The sequence below is a fragment of the Aureobasidium pullulans genome (genome assembly GCF_000721785.1).
Source record: "Aureobasidium pullulans EXF-150 unplaced genomic scaffold scaffold_15, whole genome shotgun sequence".
Lineage (NCBI taxonomy): Eukaryota > Fungi > Ascomycota > Dothideomycetes > Dothideales > Saccotheciaceae > Aureobasidium > Aureobasidium pullulans.
In genome coordinates, this window is record NW_021941035.1 from 515,435 (window position 1) to 532,413 (window position 16,979).

At 51.9% G+C, this 16,979-nt stretch overlaps 7 protein-coding genes across 7 annotated transcripts; 4 read left to right on the top strand and 3 right to left on the bottom strand.

Moving 5' to 3' along the window:
- Positions 1–958: 958 nt before the first annotated feature.
- Positions 959–2,529, top strand: M438DRAFT_278448 (HCP-like protein; the record flags this gene model as incomplete). The annotated part of the gene is made up of 2 exons (XM_029901005.1): positions 959–2,228; positions 2,285–2,529. The coding sequence occupies 2 exons, from the start codon at positions 959–961 to the stop codon at positions 2,527–2,529; spliced, it is 1,515 nt and encodes a 504-aa protein (XP_029758513.1).
- A 367-nt stretch (positions 2,530–2,896) lies between these two features.
- On the top strand, positions 2,897–4,852 carry M438DRAFT_323258 (peptidase M18, aminopeptidase I; the record flags this gene model as incomplete). The annotated part of the gene is made up of 2 exons (XM_029902998.1): positions 2,897–2,963; positions 3,017–4,852. The coding sequence occupies 2 exons, from the start codon at positions 2,897–2,899 to the stop codon at positions 4,498–4,500; spliced, it is 1,551 nt and encodes a 516-aa protein (XP_029758514.1). The 3' UTR covers positions 4,501–4,852.
- A 327-nt stretch (positions 4,853–5,179) lies between these two features.
- Positions 5,180–7,103, top strand: M438DRAFT_277957 (WD40 repeat-like protein; the record flags this gene model as incomplete). Its single annotated transcript, XM_029900963.1, has 2 exons — positions 5,180–6,127; positions 6,177–7,103. 2 exons carry the CDS (start codon positions 5,180–5,182, stop codon positions 7,101–7,103), a joined length of 1,875 nt encoding a protein of 624 aa, XP_029758515.1.
- Positions 7,104–8,040: 937 nt separating this feature from the next.
- On the bottom strand, positions 8,041–10,265 carry M438DRAFT_347576 (Vps5-domain-containing protein). The gene is made up of 3 exons (XM_029905937.1): positions 10,028–10,265; positions 9,041–9,972; positions 8,041–8,938 (listed from the first exon to the last, which is right to left on the bottom strand). The coding sequence occupies exons 1-3, from the start codon at positions 10,050–10,052 to the stop codon at positions 8,093–8,095; spliced, it is 1,803 nt and encodes a 600-aa protein (XP_029758516.1). The 5' UTR covers positions 10,053–10,265; the 3' UTR covers positions 8,041–8,092.
- Positions 10,266–10,652: 387 nt separating this feature from the next.
- M438DRAFT_357359 (uncharacterized protein) lies at positions 10,653–12,281 on the bottom strand (the record flags this gene model as incomplete). Its single annotated transcript, XM_029907161.1, has 3 exons — positions 10,653–10,739; positions 10,798–12,197; positions 12,254–12,281. The coding sequence occupies 3 exons, from the start codon at positions 12,279–12,281 to the stop codon at positions 10,653–10,655; spliced, it is 1,515 nt and encodes a 504-aa protein (XP_029758517.1).
- Positions 12,282–12,635: 354 nt separating this feature from the next.
- Positions 12,636–13,943, bottom strand: M438DRAFT_278013 (uncharacterized protein; the record flags this gene model as incomplete). The annotated part of the gene is made up of 1 exon (XM_029900970.1): positions 12,636–13,943. The coding sequence occupies one exon, from the start codon at positions 13,941–13,943 to the stop codon at positions 12,636–12,638; it is 1,308 nt and encodes a 435-aa protein (XP_029758518.1).
- Positions 13,944–14,163: 220 nt separating this feature from the next.
- On the top strand, positions 14,164–16,545 carry M438DRAFT_337363 (SPX-domain-containing protein; the record flags this gene model as incomplete). The annotated part of the gene is made up of 1 exon (XM_029903987.1): positions 14,164–16,545. The coding sequence occupies one exon, from the start codon at positions 14,164–14,166 to the stop codon at positions 16,543–16,545; it is 2,382 nt and encodes a 793-aa protein (XP_029758519.1).
- Between the last annotated feature and the right edge of the window lie 434 nt (positions 16,546–16,979).

Below are 16,979 nucleotides of genomic sequence, written 5' to 3' on the forward strand. Positions count from 1 at the left end.
GCTCCAGTGATGGGGCGCATTTATGGTAGGTTTGCTTGAGGCTCTACACGTACTTTCGCACGAGGTGCATCTCAAGGTGGCCCTCTCACGTTTAGACTAGTCGACCAAGAACACGTGGAATTGCAGCATAGCATGTTTGTAACGAATGGGCTGGCTCGAAGCAAAAGGTTGCCTCCACATTGCACGACTCTTGTAGGAAACGGTGATGCCGGTGGCCAATAAACTTACGCACGCGCAGCGGAAACGAAGGAGCCCGGGCCGGCAAGGTGCAGATTGAGTTCTTGTTGTCCCTGTCTTCAGCCCCTCCACGGTTTCATTTCTACTCTCTTACATCCATTCATTTAGGTCTAGTCACCTTCATCTTACTTGTACATGTATTAATCAGGTATGATTCTGTGCGAACCTGCTCTTCTCCGAGATCGCCGTCCTCATACCACATAGATCGAACCCACCTTCATTACAAATATTATCCGCGTCACCGGTCGATCCGAATATTCTTACTTCACGACTATCCCCTGTGCCCCCATCACTGCTTCCACTGTAATACACACAACTCGCCTGCGCTGTTTGATTCTGGATCAGAGAATATAATCATCGCGTGTTCAGGCGCAAATATTATCATACCACCATGGCCGAGGTACACAGAAACCAAACGCCATCTTCGCATAGAAGCTTCGATGGCGCGCAAGATCAGAGACGAGCATCATTCTCGCCTAGAAAGAGCAGCATGGCACAACCGACGATTCGTATGCAAGAGGCACCGTCAAGCCCATGCCACTCGACTTCTCCGCGACAAGGCGTGTCCAGATCTTCGTCTGCCCAGGTGGACCGCTACTCGTCTGCCCACTCTAGATCTCCTTCTCAGCACTCGTCTATCAGGCATCTCGATTCTATGACAGGACTTTCGTTGCATGACGATCCGACCGCTGGAGCTGAAGAAGACATTGAGCCACTGCCAATGTTGCAATACCATCATAAAGGCCCAGACGAATCTCCAGTGAAAAAGAATAACCCCAATCGCATTTCTCAGGCAACTGTGAACAGCATTGGCTCCTCCTCCAGTGGCGGAGGAGGTCTGAGGCCGCCGAGAACATCAGGCCCTCGTGTCGCCTCACAATACTCATTGGGTGCTGATCTACGAGCAAGCACGTATTCCCCGATGTCTGCAGACGATAATCTGTCTGTCTCTGGATCGCCTCGAGTCTATGCACGCAACCAGGCTGGCAATCGACGTTCGCCGGACACCAGACCAATGTCTTACATTGATTTACTAAACGACCTCCCTTACTCCCAGCAGGTGGCGCCTGCTCCCATGATGAACAACATTAGCCTTCAGTCTGCCGTCGGAAACAATGCTTCCTTGCTCGACAACAAAAAGACACTTGACATGTACCGCGCAAACGTCAAGAAGACCAACGATCCCAGCATTCAATACGAATTTGCCATCTTTATGATCAACGCAGCTAGAGACCATGCCGAAGATACCGAATCGGCTGCAGAGCTGATCAAAGAAGCCCGTGGCATACTTCAACGTCTCTCTGATCGCGCGTATCCTTTCGCGCAGTATTACCTCGCCGATGGTTATTTCTCCGGACTTTTTAACAAGGATAAGCCGGATTACGACAAGGCTTTGCCTCTCTTCGTTGCGGCAAGTAAGCATGGCCATGCAGAATCAGGATACCGTGCTGCGTTATGCTACGAGTTTGGATGGGGCTGCACCAAGAATTATCCAAAGGCAGTGCAGTTTTTCCGTGCTGCTGCATCAAAGGGTCATCCTGGAGCCGCAATCAGATTGGGCAAGGCTTGTCTCACTGGCGATATGGGGCTCGTTAACCGATACCGAGAGGGTGTCAAATGGCTGAAGCGTGCGACAGACTCTGCAGATTACCAGTACAACAGCGGACCTTATGAGCTTGGACTCCTACATATCACAGGATTTGGCGAGGACATTTTCAAAGATGAAGCATATGCTGCACAGCTCATGACAAAGTCAGCCGAGCTTGGCCACGCAGAGGCAAACTATCGAATGGGTCAAGCTTATGAAAATGGAACATTTGGATGTCCAAAGGATGCTGCTCTGAGCGTTCATTTCTACAATGGCGCGGCTTCGAAAGGTTTGCCTGAAGCTATGATGGCATTATGTGCTTGGTATATGGTTGGAGCCGAGCCGGTGCTTGAGAAGGATGAAGTCGAAGCGTATGAATGGTCCAAGAGGGCTGCCGAACTTGGTAAGTCCACTACACCTACAACCCTCGTGAAACTATACGCTAATCGAATCCAACAGGGCTCGCAAAGGCCGAGTACGCCGTCGGATACTTTACCGAAATGGGCATCGGATGCCGTCGTGACCCTCTCGAAGCGAATGTGTGGTACGTCAAGGCTGCCGACAAGGGCAACGAGACGGCTAAACAACGACTCGACATTATTAGAGCGGCAGCTTCTGGCGATTCTGGCATACCTATGGCCAAGGGTAAGGCCAAGACAAAAGAGCTCGGTGGCAGCAAGGAAAAGGAGTGCATCGTCATGTAAATTTGATGAGACGAAGCGGAGTTTTTGATTTCTGACATTTTTGTCGAAAAGCATATACCATGGGTTGGGCATCTGGAGGAAACATTCATGGCATTTACACGAAGAAAGAGAGCACACTTTAATGATCAATTGACAATTCACTTTTTTCAAAGCGAGTGATGCTGTTCTTAGACCCTGTCGACGGTCAACCTGTGTCAAGGGCCGAGGCTCAGGGTCCTGATGGTCTGAGCTTTGAGCTTCCATTCGAGGAAGGAGCTCATGAAGTTGATTGCTATCGGAGATTCCACCCATGTCCTTCGCAAGACGGCAAATCTTTACAATTCTAGCACGTCCGACCTCCACAATCTTCCGCAGAGGTATACAAAATATGGCCAACAAAGCGTCCCTCAAGCCGGCCGAGGACTTTATCGAGTTCGTCAACGCCTCTCCAACGCGTATGTTAGTCCGGACGGTGAACATCAATCTGTAGACTGACATACGTACATAGCCTTCCACGCTGTACACACGGCCAAGCAACGTCTTGAGGCCGCTGGCTACAAGCAGATCAAGGAGCGTGATCCTTGGGCTTCCACTCTCGTTCCTGGTGGAAAATACTACCTCACCCGCAACTCGTCCACCATCATCGCCTTCGCTGTCGGTAACAAATGGAAGCCTGGAAACCCCATCGCCATGGTTGGTGCTCATACCGATTCATGCTGTCTCCGACTCAAGCCCGTTTCGAAGCGTCAGTCCGAGGGCTTCATTCAGATTGGTGTTGAAGCATATGGAGGTGGTCATTGGGCTACTTGGTTTGACCGCGATCTCTCATTTGCCGGTCGCGTCATGTGCAAGCGTGCTGATGGTGGAATGGAACAAAAGCTGGTCAAGGTCGACCGTCCCATTTGTCGCATCCCCAACTTGGCTGTCCACTTCGGTGGCTCGGTCCCTTTTGAGTTCAACAAGGAGAATCAGCTCTTTCCTATCGCAGGACTGGTCGAGGCCGAGCTGAACAGACAGGGCAAGACGCCTGAAGATGCCAAAAAAGAGAAGGACCAAGACTCAGACAACGCCGATTTCAACCCTCTGAAGGCCCCGACTGAAAGACACCACCCCTATGTCATCGAGATCCTTGCCGAAGAGGCAGGTGTCAAGCCCGAAGATATCCTGGACTTCGAGGTCGTTCTCTATGATACTCAGAAGTCATGCCTTGGAGGTCTCAACAACGAGCTTATCTTCTCCGCTCGCCTGGACAACCTCATGATGACCTATTGCGCCGTTCAGGGTTTGATCAACTCCACATCATCTCAAGGCAAACCTCTGACCGACGAGAACACGATTCGTCTTATTGCATGCTTCGACCATGAGGAAATTGGTAGCACATCAGCACAAGGCGCTGATAGCAACATATTGCCATCGGTACTTCGTCGCCTGTCGGTCCTTCCTTCTTCTCAAGAAACCGAGAGCGACAGCTCTTACGACCGCACTGATCACCCCACTCACAAAGATGCCGACACGAGCACTGCATTCGAGCAATCTCTGTCGAGCAGTTTCCTCATTAGTGCGGACATGGCCCACAGTGTCAACCCCAATTACAGTGGCAAGTACGAGAGCGAACACAAGCCTCAGATGAACAAGGGTACCGTCATCAAGATCAATGCCAACGTGCGTTACGCGACCAACTCGCCTGGTATTGTGCTATTGCAAGAGCTTGCAAAGAGAGCAAAGAAGAGCAGCGGCGATGTTCGCCCGAGCGGTCAGGGAGTGCCGCTGCAGATGTTTGTTGTTCGTAACGACATGCCCTGTGGAAGCACAATAGGACCTATGCTCTCGGCCAACACAGGAGTGAGAACGCTGGATCTTGGAAACGCACAGCTTTCGATGCACAGTATTCGTGAGACTGGTGGAGCCTACGATGTCGAGTACGCGATTAATCTGTTTGAGAGTTTCTTTGAGCACTACGGGGAGTTGGAGAACAAGGTGTTTGTCGATTAGATACGATATGTGAGATAGCAGATAACAACTTGGCTCGGTTGTGGATGATGGTGGAGGTTCAAGATTCGTAAATTGCATAAATTCAAGCAAAATGAGCATTGGTGTCACATGAAAGTTGCTGATTCAAGAATGCAGGTGGCTTGGATGATGTGCGGAGGGGCTGGAGAAGTGAAGGGGCGTGCGAGAGACCCTTGACGATTCACTCGGACAACGACGGTGCTAAGGTTGGTAGGGTTTTGCTTTTCTGCCGAAGCAAAAGTCATTGGATCTCTTGCAAGGTATTGTTCTCATGCGTAACTAGAAGCTAGCGATTGTTCAGACGTCAGCTTGCCCTCGATTCGCTTGGAATTCGAACTATTGTCTTTGCAACAGCAAGAAGGCACAACAATAGGTCAATCAACAATTGACGCACGGACCAAGGAAGGAGCGATCGACTTGCAAGTCGGAGAGCATCCTGGCACCCTGGCCCTGGCCCGTTTCCAACAGTCAATCCAAACATACCGCCGCCATCGCTTGTCATCGACTATCCGTATTCCTCTGTCGCATTACGTCGCCGCCACTATCGCTACATCGTCCATTGCTCTATCCGTCTCCCAGCTCTCCATAGTGTCGCCAGTGGGCTTGTTCCGTCATCTCCGTCCGAGGCGCCGCCTCTACCACTCTCGACCCAGCGATAACAATGCGCTCCGCTCGTTTGGAAGCCAAGTTTGGCGCAAAATCTGAAGACGTACACACACCGAAGCTCCCATCACCTCCAGGAACAAAGACGCCGCCTACCGTGCCGCAGACCCGTTCAAAGCATAGTGACAACAACATCAACAACCAGAAAGATGCCCAGTCAACCACCTCGCGCAAGACATCGGAAGCTGTTGACCCAGATGCTCTGAGCAAAGCATTGCAGCAGTTTGAAGAAGCTGGCCGAAACAGAGAACACACACCAGGCGAGAGCCCCAAGCGCAAGAGGCAGCGCGTCTACACGGACCGATTCATACCCAACCGAGCTGGACAGGACCTACATGCCAGCTACAACTTGCTACACGACCAAGGCTCGCCCGCCACTCCCCATCGCTCCATCAAGAAACCTCCGGTCAATGAGCTTAATGTACAAAAGACAGACGAGGCTAACCGCACATATTCGTCCATCCTCCGCTCTGAGATGTTCAACGATGAGATCCCTCAAACCATCCCTCAGCATGACAAGTCTCTTACACCTCCTGGCAACTTCAACCTTACTCCTTCAACGCCACACAAGAATCTGTTCTCATACAAATCCACGCATCCGACGCCCTCCTTGACTCCACGCTCGCATTCACGCACGGAGCGAGGGCCAAACATCAATGCTCGCTCCGATATCTATAGCTTGTCACCAGTCAAGTACTCGTCACAGTCTATGTTGCTATCACCGCGCAAGACGCCCAGAGCTGTCAGCAAGGTCCCCTACAAGGTTCTTGACGCTCCTGAGTTGGCAGACGACTTCTACCTCAACCTTGTCGATTGGGGTTCGAGCGGTGTCTTAGCTGTCGGTCTGGGTGACAGTGTTTACCTATGGAACAGCGAATCTGGAAAGGTAGAGCAGCTGTGTAAATTGACGGCAGACACCGTCACCAGTGTTGGTTGGATACAAAGGGTCCGTATTGTGTTTGAGCTCCTACAGAAACTGAAACTGACTTCCGTAGGGCTCGCATCTGGCAGTTGGCACAGGCAGGGGCCATGTCCTCATCTTTGACACGGTCACACAACGGAGATTGAGAACAATGATTGGCCACTCGGCTCGAGTTTCTTCGTTGGCGTGGAACGCTCACATCCTCTCGACAGGCAGTCGCGATCGAACAATCCTCCATCGTGACGTACGTTCACCGCAGCAATATCTATCGAAGCTCGTCGGCCATAAGCAGGAGGTCTGTGGCTTGCGCTGGAACAGTGACACAAACCAGCTGGCATCTGGCGGCAACGACAACAAGATCTTCATCTGGGATGGTCTTGACGATCGCTGGTTGCATCGTTGGGGCGAACAGGAGGGCGGTCACAAGGCTGCTGTAAAGGCTATTGCATGGTCACCGCATCAACGTGGCTTGCTGGCTTCTGGAGGTGGTACTGCAGACCGCTGCATCAAATTCTGGAACACCATTTCAACTGCTCAGCATTCTGCAAACGCCGCCTTGACGAGCGCAAACTCTACTCACGCACATTTGGATCTCACATCTGCTTCTCTTTCGGCCTTGCCGCATCACGCCTCTCCTGATCCCATGACCTCGACACCTCAAAACCCCCACCTCTTGCGCAGCCATGACACTGGCTCACAGGTCTGCAATCTCCTCTTCTCAACCTTGACGTCTGAGCTCGTCTCGACGCACGGTTTCTCCCAACATGCCATCAACATCTGGAAATACCCATCCATGTCGCAAGTAGTCAGTCTGACTGGTCACACATACCGTGTACTCTATCTCAGCATGAGTCCCGACGGCAGTGTAATTGTCACCGGAGCTGGAGACGAGACACTTCGCTTCTGGGACGCTTTTGGCGGCGTTGGAAAAGCCAACAGGAATGAAAACAGTGTCACTGGCAAGGGAAGTCTTGTCAAGGAGTGGAACGTGATTCGGTAGTGATTTTCTACCGTCTCGCTTTGGGAGAACATTTTTGTTTCATCTTCGGAGGGGGTCTTTTTCCTCTTGTCTCTTCATTTCCTTTACTGTCTAACAACATTAACGATATCAACGAACACGAGATGAAGCGGAGGGAAATCCAACATGGCAACAACAGGACGATTTTTCTTTTTTGGGGGTATGGCAAGCTGGCAAGCATTGGTCATGGAGCATTAGGGGATTCGGGCAGCATCGGCGTTTTTAACAGTGGAAATGGCGGAGTGCTTTCTCAGAGGAACACCGGTCATTAGCGATGCAGGTTCGTGGTACTTTCACGGAGGGCGGAGGATGCGGATCGAATATCATCATCATCATCATCCATATCCATTCTCATCAGAGCTAATTGCACGTGTTGATCAGCATGTGTCTCTCGACCCATGGCACCCTTGCTTTCCATTATGCATCCTTGCTTCTTCCATCTTTGCATGAGAAGTGAACGCAAGGGTGAACTGACTTCCAGATCGAGCGCTACCCTACTCCGACCGCTGGCGTAAGTCTTTCCGTTCGAACTTATATCGCCGCTTGTTGTGTTTCTCAGTGATATTCAGAGCGTCGTGGTCGTCATGTGGTGGTTGTGGTCGACATTGACAAAGCTTTGAGATGTTAAATGACAAATGGCGATAATACCACCGGATTGACAAATATTGACAGTCAAGCCCGATCATGAGTACATTTGATCCTACAGTCACTATATACACCATGGAGTGAGGTAGATTGACGTGTACAAGACTGAGAATATGTGATGCCTTGCCATGACCAGGGTGTCCCGTTCAGCATGACGGAAAAAACTTCCAGCAAATCATGGAGGACCATCGACAGCATACATATCAAGCGGCGATTTTACATGAGAAGAACGAGGAGGGTGATAGAGAGATACATACGTAAGGCTAAACAAGGGCGGTGTATGCATTATGGAATCCTTTTTCGCTACATGATATCTTCAAGTACGTCTATGCTTCGCTCTCGACCTCGGCAGCAGCGGCAGGTGCAAGACTAGATTGCTGTTCCTCTGTGTTTCCTGTCTCCTCACTAGCTTCAGCAGCAGGTGCCTCTCCGCCCTCAGCGGCATCTCGACTTGAAGCGTCCTGGTCTGGGTTGCGCTCGCTGGCATTGACACCAGCAGCGAAATATGGTGCGGACTCATCGTCATCAGCGTCCAATTGCAGCAAGTATGTTTCCCAGAGCTCGATGAGTTCCTTTTGTGCTTCAATGGCCGACTCGAGGAAGGTCTCGACACCGCTCTTGAAGTCGTCAACCTTTTCGCGCTCGAAGCGGTCCAGTTCGCTGCGCATCAGACGACCCATGTCCTCGAATAGCAGACGTGCCTGATGGACACGTCGCTCAGCATCTGCGACATCCGCTTGCATCTGTGAAAGACGGTCCTGCTGAGTACGCCCAGCACGCAACAGCTTGTCGTGCGTGTTTTTCAATTTCTGAAGAGCGGCCTCGGCTGTATGCCAGTTGTGGTAGGCCTTTTGGCGTTGCTGGAAGGCAGTCTTGATACTGCCTATCAGGCGGATATACTCGTCAATGACGATACCAAGAGTCAAGACGTCCTGCTGGGCCTGGCGGTCGTTGAGATCGCGAATGCGCATCTGAATGTCGGAAAGAGCATCGAGAGGGGCGGAGAGATCTGGTGACAATTCGACCGAAGCAAGTTGGTGCAAGGAAGCGGAGAAGTCCTGGCAGCTTTCGGCCAACGACTTGCGCTGGGCAACAACGGTATCGGTAGATTTGAGAAGGGCTTTGAGTTGAGTTTCGAGGGCGTCAAGATAAATTCTACGGTCATGGAACCACTGCGACATCATCGTGTAAGTCTGGTAACTGGGCACCACGGGTTCGGGTAGGGCGGGAGATGGAGGGAGAGATTCAATATAAGAGGAATAAGCGGCACTTACGTCGTCGTGTTCGACAAACTTAGTGCTGGACCCGACCGACAGGCCAATTGCGCCCAGCATGCCGCCGCCCGATTTTGTCTCGGGCAGGCCGACGTCCTTGCGCTCCTTGTGCTTGATGTCGACGTTGAAGGTTTCGCTTTCAAGGAAGATCTTAAGATCGCCGTCATGCTGCAGGACGGGATGAGCAGCAGCCTTGTTCAGCATACGTTCCAAGGCGGCGCGACGGCTCTCGACAAAGTTCAGGTCGAAGCGGTTCATGGCCTGCTTCTCCGGTGGTGGCGGCACAACGACACCGGGGTTGTTATTGTGCAGCTGGTTGTACAGCCATAGGAAGTCACGGTAGCGGCGTGAAACAGTGAATTCGGGAGTTCGGTAGGCCTTGCTGCTTGTCTTTGTTCGCACTTGGTAGACGGTGTGCGAGCTGGTCAGGTCGCCGACCTTGTGTGGGTCGCCAACGCTGATGTCGAAGGAAGGTTTGGCAGCCTGCTCAATGCTAACACTGGGCTGCATCTGGCGCCTGGGAGCATCGGCGACAGGCGCAGGTTGAACAGGGGGAGGGGCGCGTCCAGAGATGGTTGACGTGCCATCGTCGTCGAGAGTGGTACTCTCCATCAAGGCAGTCGGAGGGGCATTGCGAGCAGCCTGCTCTTTTCGCGGTGGTGCAGGACGTTCCTCGACAGGAGCGGCTTCAGCAGGTACATCGCCCAATGGACCAAGAGGGCCTAGCGAATCGTCGAGTGCTTCGAGTGTGGTGGATTGAGTTCCAAATCGGCGCGATGGGCGCGTCTTGGACGGCGGGCTCTTGACCTTGGCTGGAGTGCTCTCGGTCACGGCAGGAGTGTCTGTCTCAGTCGTCGATGTCGTCGTGGTTGGCTCGTCTTCGGTAGCTTGGGCGGCCAGGTTGCTGTTCGAGTGCGATCGTGACGGAACGTCTGCCATGGCCTGAGTCAGAATATCCCAACAAGCATTGTGTGTGAATCTGCTCACCACCCCATGGCGAATCTTCGTCCATCTTGGTCTTGTATCTTGTGTGTGTCTGGGTTGTTGTTGGAGCATCCAATGCTGCCTCGCACCTCCACCACGACGTAACCTGCCAAGGCCCGTCTCCTCCGGACACCATCCGACCACTGCCGACTGCCGCCATGCATCACTCTCATCCATCCTCCTATGCTCCTGCCATCCTCTTCTCTTTCTTCCACATTAATTACAGACGCACTTCCCTGCTAATCATCCAATCTTTAGCTTTATGAATCCCGTTATCGTATCACGATTTTCATTGCATCCCTCAGCGTCTGACATCTGTGGCAAGAGAGATCTTGTCAATTGCGAGTGTATGTACCCACTAGATCGGATTCGTTTCCACACGAGAAACCAATTCCAGCTCAGCTGGCCTCATCTTCATTGGTCTAGTGGTCATGATTTCCGCTTGTCATGAGAGTTTACTCTTGTCAAGCGCGGGAGACCGGGGTTCGATTCCCCGATGGAGAGTCATTCTTTTTGTCCTTTTTGTCCCGTACAGATTGTGCGACGCCTTCTACGTTGCTTTGATTGAGAGGCCCTTCGAGATTCAAGGCCATGCGCGAAATGTGAATCGTTGAATAAAGTTTTGTATCTACAGTTTGGCCTTGATCCACATGCTGAGCTTCTCGAGACCTGCTGGGCCGTCGTAAATATCTCTCTCCACCGCTCTGGCGTTGATCTGTGATGTATGTCAGACTACTGTTGATGTATCTTGTTTTGTCAGAAGAAGTACTTACGTGCTGGGGTCCAAGCTCTTCAATCCTCTCGACGGCGAGCAGTCGCATTGTCGTCTCGATCTCGGCCTTGAGAATCTCGTACACACGCTCGACACCTGCTGTGCCCGCTGCACCGAGTCCAAAGAGTGCATTGCGACCCATACCCACTGCTTTTGCTCCCAGACAGAGAGCCTTGACCACATCGGTGCCACGCTTGATGCCTCCGTCCACCCAGACCTCAATCTTATCCAAGACTTCTGGACAATACTTGCGGATTTCGATCAGTGTGTGGATTGAAGGGGGCGCGGTGTCGGCAGCTCTGCCACCGTGGTTGGACAGGATGATGCCCTGTACTTGAGGTGCATACAAAGAAGCCAAATAGGCATCTTCATGTGTTTGCAGTCCCTTGAGTACAATGGGCAGCTTGGTATGCTTGGCCAACCAGGGCAACGTAGTCTTCCATGTCAGGTCACCAGCAGTACCGGCGAACATGGCCGAAGCCACACTACCGCCACTCTTTGGTGATGAGCTTGCGGCCTTGGGATCAGGTGATGTAGTGCTGGCACTTCCTTCTTGGTGTGCACTACGAATAGGCAGGTTGGCGCCGACATTCTTTCCCTCTCGCTCATCGTGCTCGCGCTTTCCAGGAACAGGTGCATCGAGCGTCAAGACTATGAACTTGATCTTCTTGAGATTGTTGATGCGGACGAGCATGTCCTCGCTCTTCTTGCGATCGTTTTGCACATAGAGTTGCCATCCGAAGACTTGGTCCTCGGGAGAGCCTTCAAGTATCTGCTCTGGTGTCTGAGAAGCATTGTTTGAGATGATCTGGCAGGCACCAAATGTCGAGCAGGCCTTTGCGATACCTTGCTCACCGTCTGGGTGGCCCAAACGTGCCATAGCGGCAGGTGAAACGAACAGAGGAATGTTGACCTTGTTTCCCAGCATAGTTGAGCTCGTGTCGCATTTGGTGATATCCACAAAGACTCGTGGTCGGAGAAGGATGTCGTTGTAGACGGTGTTGTTCAAAGCCTTCGATCTGAGGTCATCGGCTGCTGAGAAATAGTATGCCCATGCCTTCTTGCTCATCTTCTTTGTAGCAACTGCTTCGATATCGTCCATGTTCAGGCAATGGTCGAGTGGCATAATTGCTTCCTCATCGACCTTGTTCTCGTCGACGGGCGATTTCTCCACCGAGGGCAGCGTGCTGGCGTCGAACGATCCCAATTTGCATTCCGGTGCAAGTGACTCCTCGAGGATGCCTGGTGGGTGAATCGGGTCGTATTCTTCGGTTGCATCTTGTCCGGCCAGTTGTAAGATGATCTTTGCACCACCGGGGTGCTCGGGAACGAATTTGGTCACATCGTAGACATTGCCGTACAGAACAACCCAGCAGCTGTCTGCGCTTCGGTGTTGAGAGACTTGGGGCGGCAATCAGTCTTTGTGGGGTGAACGACTCGGAGTCTTGTGCGCCTACCTTCGTCATAAGTGTACACTTTGCTCATGATGGCGGCTGTTAAAGATATGGCCAGTTGAGAGAAAGAAAGACCGCTGTACTGAAACTTCTGCTCTCAGAGGGAGACAGAGAGGATAAGAGGTGGACAGTCGCCATCCTTCTGTCGCTCTATTGCCGACCGACAAGGGTCAAAAGCCGAGCACATTCGGCCATCATCTCCGCGCGGGGAGTGGTTTTACCTTTCTCGTTCGGACACAAATATCCCGAAGTTGTATATGGGGTAGCCCCGTCCGAAGTCATTCAATGGTCAGCATCTTCTTGTTTATCCTCACGGAGTATGCTTTATAATCGAACCAAATGTAATGTATAGTCGCTCGTACTCCGAGCACTATTTGTGTGTGCTCTATCGAGCAAACACATTTCCGAAAGCCCATCTCTTCGACCATAGCCAAGCCGTGACCGTAGCAATACCGACCGCTCGGCATATCAAAGCATAAGTCACGCCTTTTCTCATACAAGCATAATAACCCTCAAGCATAGTCCCTACTGCGCTCTCGAAAGAGCGACCCTTCAAGCTGCGTCCAGAACCCAGACCTCCCATTCCTACATCGTTAAAGCGCTCGTCGTTTGGCATAGAGACGGCATCCAACCCTTCCTCGACAGCTGCGGTAGGCGGACCGGAGGTATTGCCTGCTTCCAGTTGCAGTCTTTTACTTTCCCTAAACTTGTAAGTAGTGAGCCATATCACTAGTCTGATGTCCGGCATTGTAAAGGTAGGATAAGTCCACAGCTCCAACGCATTGTGTGGTGGTAGTAAGTCAAGGAAATCAGCCACCACACCAAGCGTCAAGCCCCACAGAATTAAAGGTTGATTTTGCGGTGGAGGAGGTAACATTTGTGAATGGCTCAAGCTCAAGAATCTCTTAAATGCGTTTCTTGGAGGTGCAGGATTGTGTTGGGTCGAGTCGTCGGACGGCGACTCATGGCAATATAGGCTCTCTGTAGGAAGCAATTGGATAGCACTGAACTCCATTTTACCAAGCATACCAGCCAATGCCCATCTTTTGTTGCCGGTCTCCTGGTTCGCCAGCCTGTTTGAAACATCTTCCAAGGATACAGTCCGTTGCTTTGGATCCAGAAGTGAGCGTATGGGCACCCAATGCGTTGAAGCAACTTCGGTAGGCTGCAGACGGAGCTGAGGGAGGTCGTGACGCGTAACAAGAAAGACATATGGACATAGGACCATCAACGGTACGCGTCCCCAGCTGGTTGTAACAACTCTTTGGGGAAGATTGCCAACAGCGATTGATGTGTTCTCGGACAGGTCAATGCCCACTTCCTCAGCGGCTTCACGAACTGCAGCTTGCTCATCATCTGCATCTTCGGGATCTCGTCTACCACCGGGTAGGGCAACATGAGAAGTCCAACGATCACCCTTACGGGCAGCACGTTTTATGAAAAGCACCTCAGCCTCTCCATGTTTGACCCACTCCTGGGCAAAGAAAGAGTCCAAGTCGCGAGCGGATGGAGCGGTACTATCCGGTCGATGGGCGTATGATGGCTGTATGCGCACGATCAAGGCCACAGATGCACGTTTCTTGAGCGTCTCCGGACCAGCCACATACGGATACGGGTTGTTCTTCAGCCAACTGAGTGTTTTTCGGAGGTGATTTATGGCATCAATGCGAGAGTCGCCAGACGGACTATTCATCGAGCTGGACATGACGACTGAAAATAGAAAAATCAAATGTTGAATTAATCAAAATCTATTGAAGCACCGTGGAAGAGTTGAAGTTTTTGGGCGTGCTAAAGCCGGCGACGGTGATTGGCTCCTTCCGATTTCGACGACCTACCAATTGATTTGGGCTCAAAAACTCTTCCTTTTGCAGGTCGACAGAAGGTGATTTACACAATTGCAAGAGACGAGCAAGATGAAGTTCGGAACGACGCTGCGCAATGCCGTGTACGAGCCGTGGAGGGAGTCGTACGTCGACTACACCAAGCTCAAGAAGTTGTTGAGGGAGGACGAGCCGAGCAGAAAGGGAAAGGACGACACCTGGACCGACGAGGATGCGCAAGCCTTCTACGGCGAGCTGGTCAACAACCAATTGGAGAAGGTCACCAACTTCCACAAGTCGACATACCAGAAGCTGCGCGACCGCACCGCCAAATGCGAGTCCAAGCTGGACCCCGTCGCCAAAGCCGTTCAGAATGCCTCCGACGAGTCGACCAAGAAGCCCCTGCCCTCGGATGGCGAGAGAAAGCGTATCCTGAAGGAGGTCATTGAAGAGCTGGACCGCATCACCAAGGACATCAACGAGCTGGAGAAGTACAGCCGCATCAACTACACCGGCTTCCTCAAGATTGCAAAGAAGCACGACCGCAAGAGAGGTGGCAGAGTCTCGAGTATCCGCCCTTTGGTCAAGTCTAGAATGGCCGATGTTCCCTTCAACAACGAGGACTACTCACCTCTCCTCTACCGCCTGTCGGCCATGTACTCTTTCGCACGTCAGAACCTCGAGGGCAAGGACCGTCCTGTATCGCTCGTAGAGTCCATCGCTGGCGAGGAAAGCTACACCTCGCACAAATTCTGGGTGCACATGGACAACCTGCTCGAAGTAAAGACCGTCATCCTTCGTCGTCTGCCTGTCCTGGTCTACAACCCTCAGACCGAAAAGATCGCCGAGGGCACCCAGCAAGACCCTTCCATCACTTCCATCTACTTCGACAACCCCGACTTCAACCTGTATTCGGCAAAGGTCGAGCACAAGACCGACGCTTCCAACCTCCGCCTGAGATGGTATGGCAAGCTATCGCAGAAGCCCGAGATCATGTTTGAGAAGAAGACTGTCAAGACCGAAAACACCAGCGCCGACGAGCGCTTCCCTATCAAGGACAAGTATATCCAGCCCTTCATCAAGGGTGACTACCACATGGAAAAGGCAATCGAGAAGCGCTCTTCTCGCCAAGTCTCTGAGGACGCTCTGGAGTCGTTCAAGAAGGGCATCAACGATATCCAGTCGTTCATCAAGGATAACGAGCTGCAACCAGTTCTCCGTGCCAACTACACTCGTACTGCCTTCCAGATCCCTGGTGACGACAAAGTTAGAATCTCTATCGACACCAACCTTGCCTTCATCAGAGAAGATGCCATCGACTCTGAGCGTCCGTGTCGCGACCCGGAAGACTGGCACCGCAGAGACATCGACGATGGTGAGATGGAGTGGCCCTTCAAGTCTATCCGTAAGGGTGAACTTGCCACCTTCCCTCATGCCATCCTCGAGATCAAGGTCAAAAACGACAAGAATTACGAATGGATTGATGATCTGATGAATTCGCATCTTGTCAAGGAGGCACCCAAGTTCTCTAAATTCGTGCATGGTGTCGCTTCTCTCTTCGAGGACAATGTCAACACTTTCCCCTTCTGGCTCTCAACGCTGGAGGAGGATATTCGTCAAGATCCTGAAGAGGCCTTTGAGAAGGAGCAGGCCAAGAAGCAAAAGCAACAGGAAGATGAGCTTGCTGTTGGAAGTCTGATGAAGAGCAAGAGCCACTCATCATACAAGCCTGGCAAGATGTCTCCCGTCGGTTCACCCACTGACAAGGGCAGCTACCTTGACCGTCGTGCATCTCGTCAAAGTCAGATGCAGATTGGCGGTCAATCTCTTGGAAGTGTTGCCCGCTCTCAACCTACCGGTATGGCTGCCGTCGCAGATGAGCCAGACTCTGACGATGATGGTCGCCAAGCTCATGGTACCGAGGTCCAAGCAACGACGCAGTCTGGACTGCAGACCTTGTTCCCATCCTTCTCGACTTCCAAGTACGCTCGGAACCGCCGTGACCGCGACATGCCTCTGCCTCCTGGTGTCCAGAAGCCTGAGTATTGGATCAAGGATCAGGGCCCCGTCAAGGTCGAAGCCAAGGTCTGGCTTGCCAACCAGCGTACTTTCATCAAGTGGCAGCATATCACTGTTCTCCTCGCTTCTTTGAGTCTGGGTCTTTTCAACGCTGCTGGCGAAGAAAACAACATCGCTCGTGCACTGGCGCTCGTCTACACTCTTGCGGCAGTCTTCAGTGGAGTCTGGGGCTGGGGTGTTTACCAATGGAGAAGTCGCCTTATCGAACAAAGAAGTGGCAAAGACTTCGACGCTCTGACTGGCCCTGTAGTTGTCTGTGTCGGCCTTTTCGTCGCTCTTATCCTGAACTTTGCTTTCAAGTACCAAGAGATGCGCGACAAGACAAAGCATCATCAAGGTCATGGACATGCCCTGAACCAGAGTCAGTCTATGTTCGGCATGGATGAGTTGAAGTGAGTTTGATCCTCGTTGAGAGCGCACTTGTTGTAATTGAATACCCGACACGACCGCCTGTGTCAACAAGTTTGTTGTATGTTACTTGATGGTGTAGATAAAAGCTGCTACAGAATGTATATGGGACTCGATGAGAACGCTTGTATGTCACATAATCATGCCGATCGACCAGATCGTATAGAATGCGTGGAAACAAAGCTTCCATGTATTGCGACAAAACATTGACGACAACCACTCTCGATCTCATCTTCTTAATTCAATAATGTTCTGGTCGCACTGCTAGTCAAGTACAAAGGTGACGGCCAAGCGCCACACTCGGAAAGTGTGCACAACGGCAAGAGGCGGTCCCGAGCTTGGTGACCGAAGCATGCATAACGCCGATCAAGTTGCATAAATATCACAAGGAAAGATGCGCTTCCGTGCAGCTTTACTCCTTC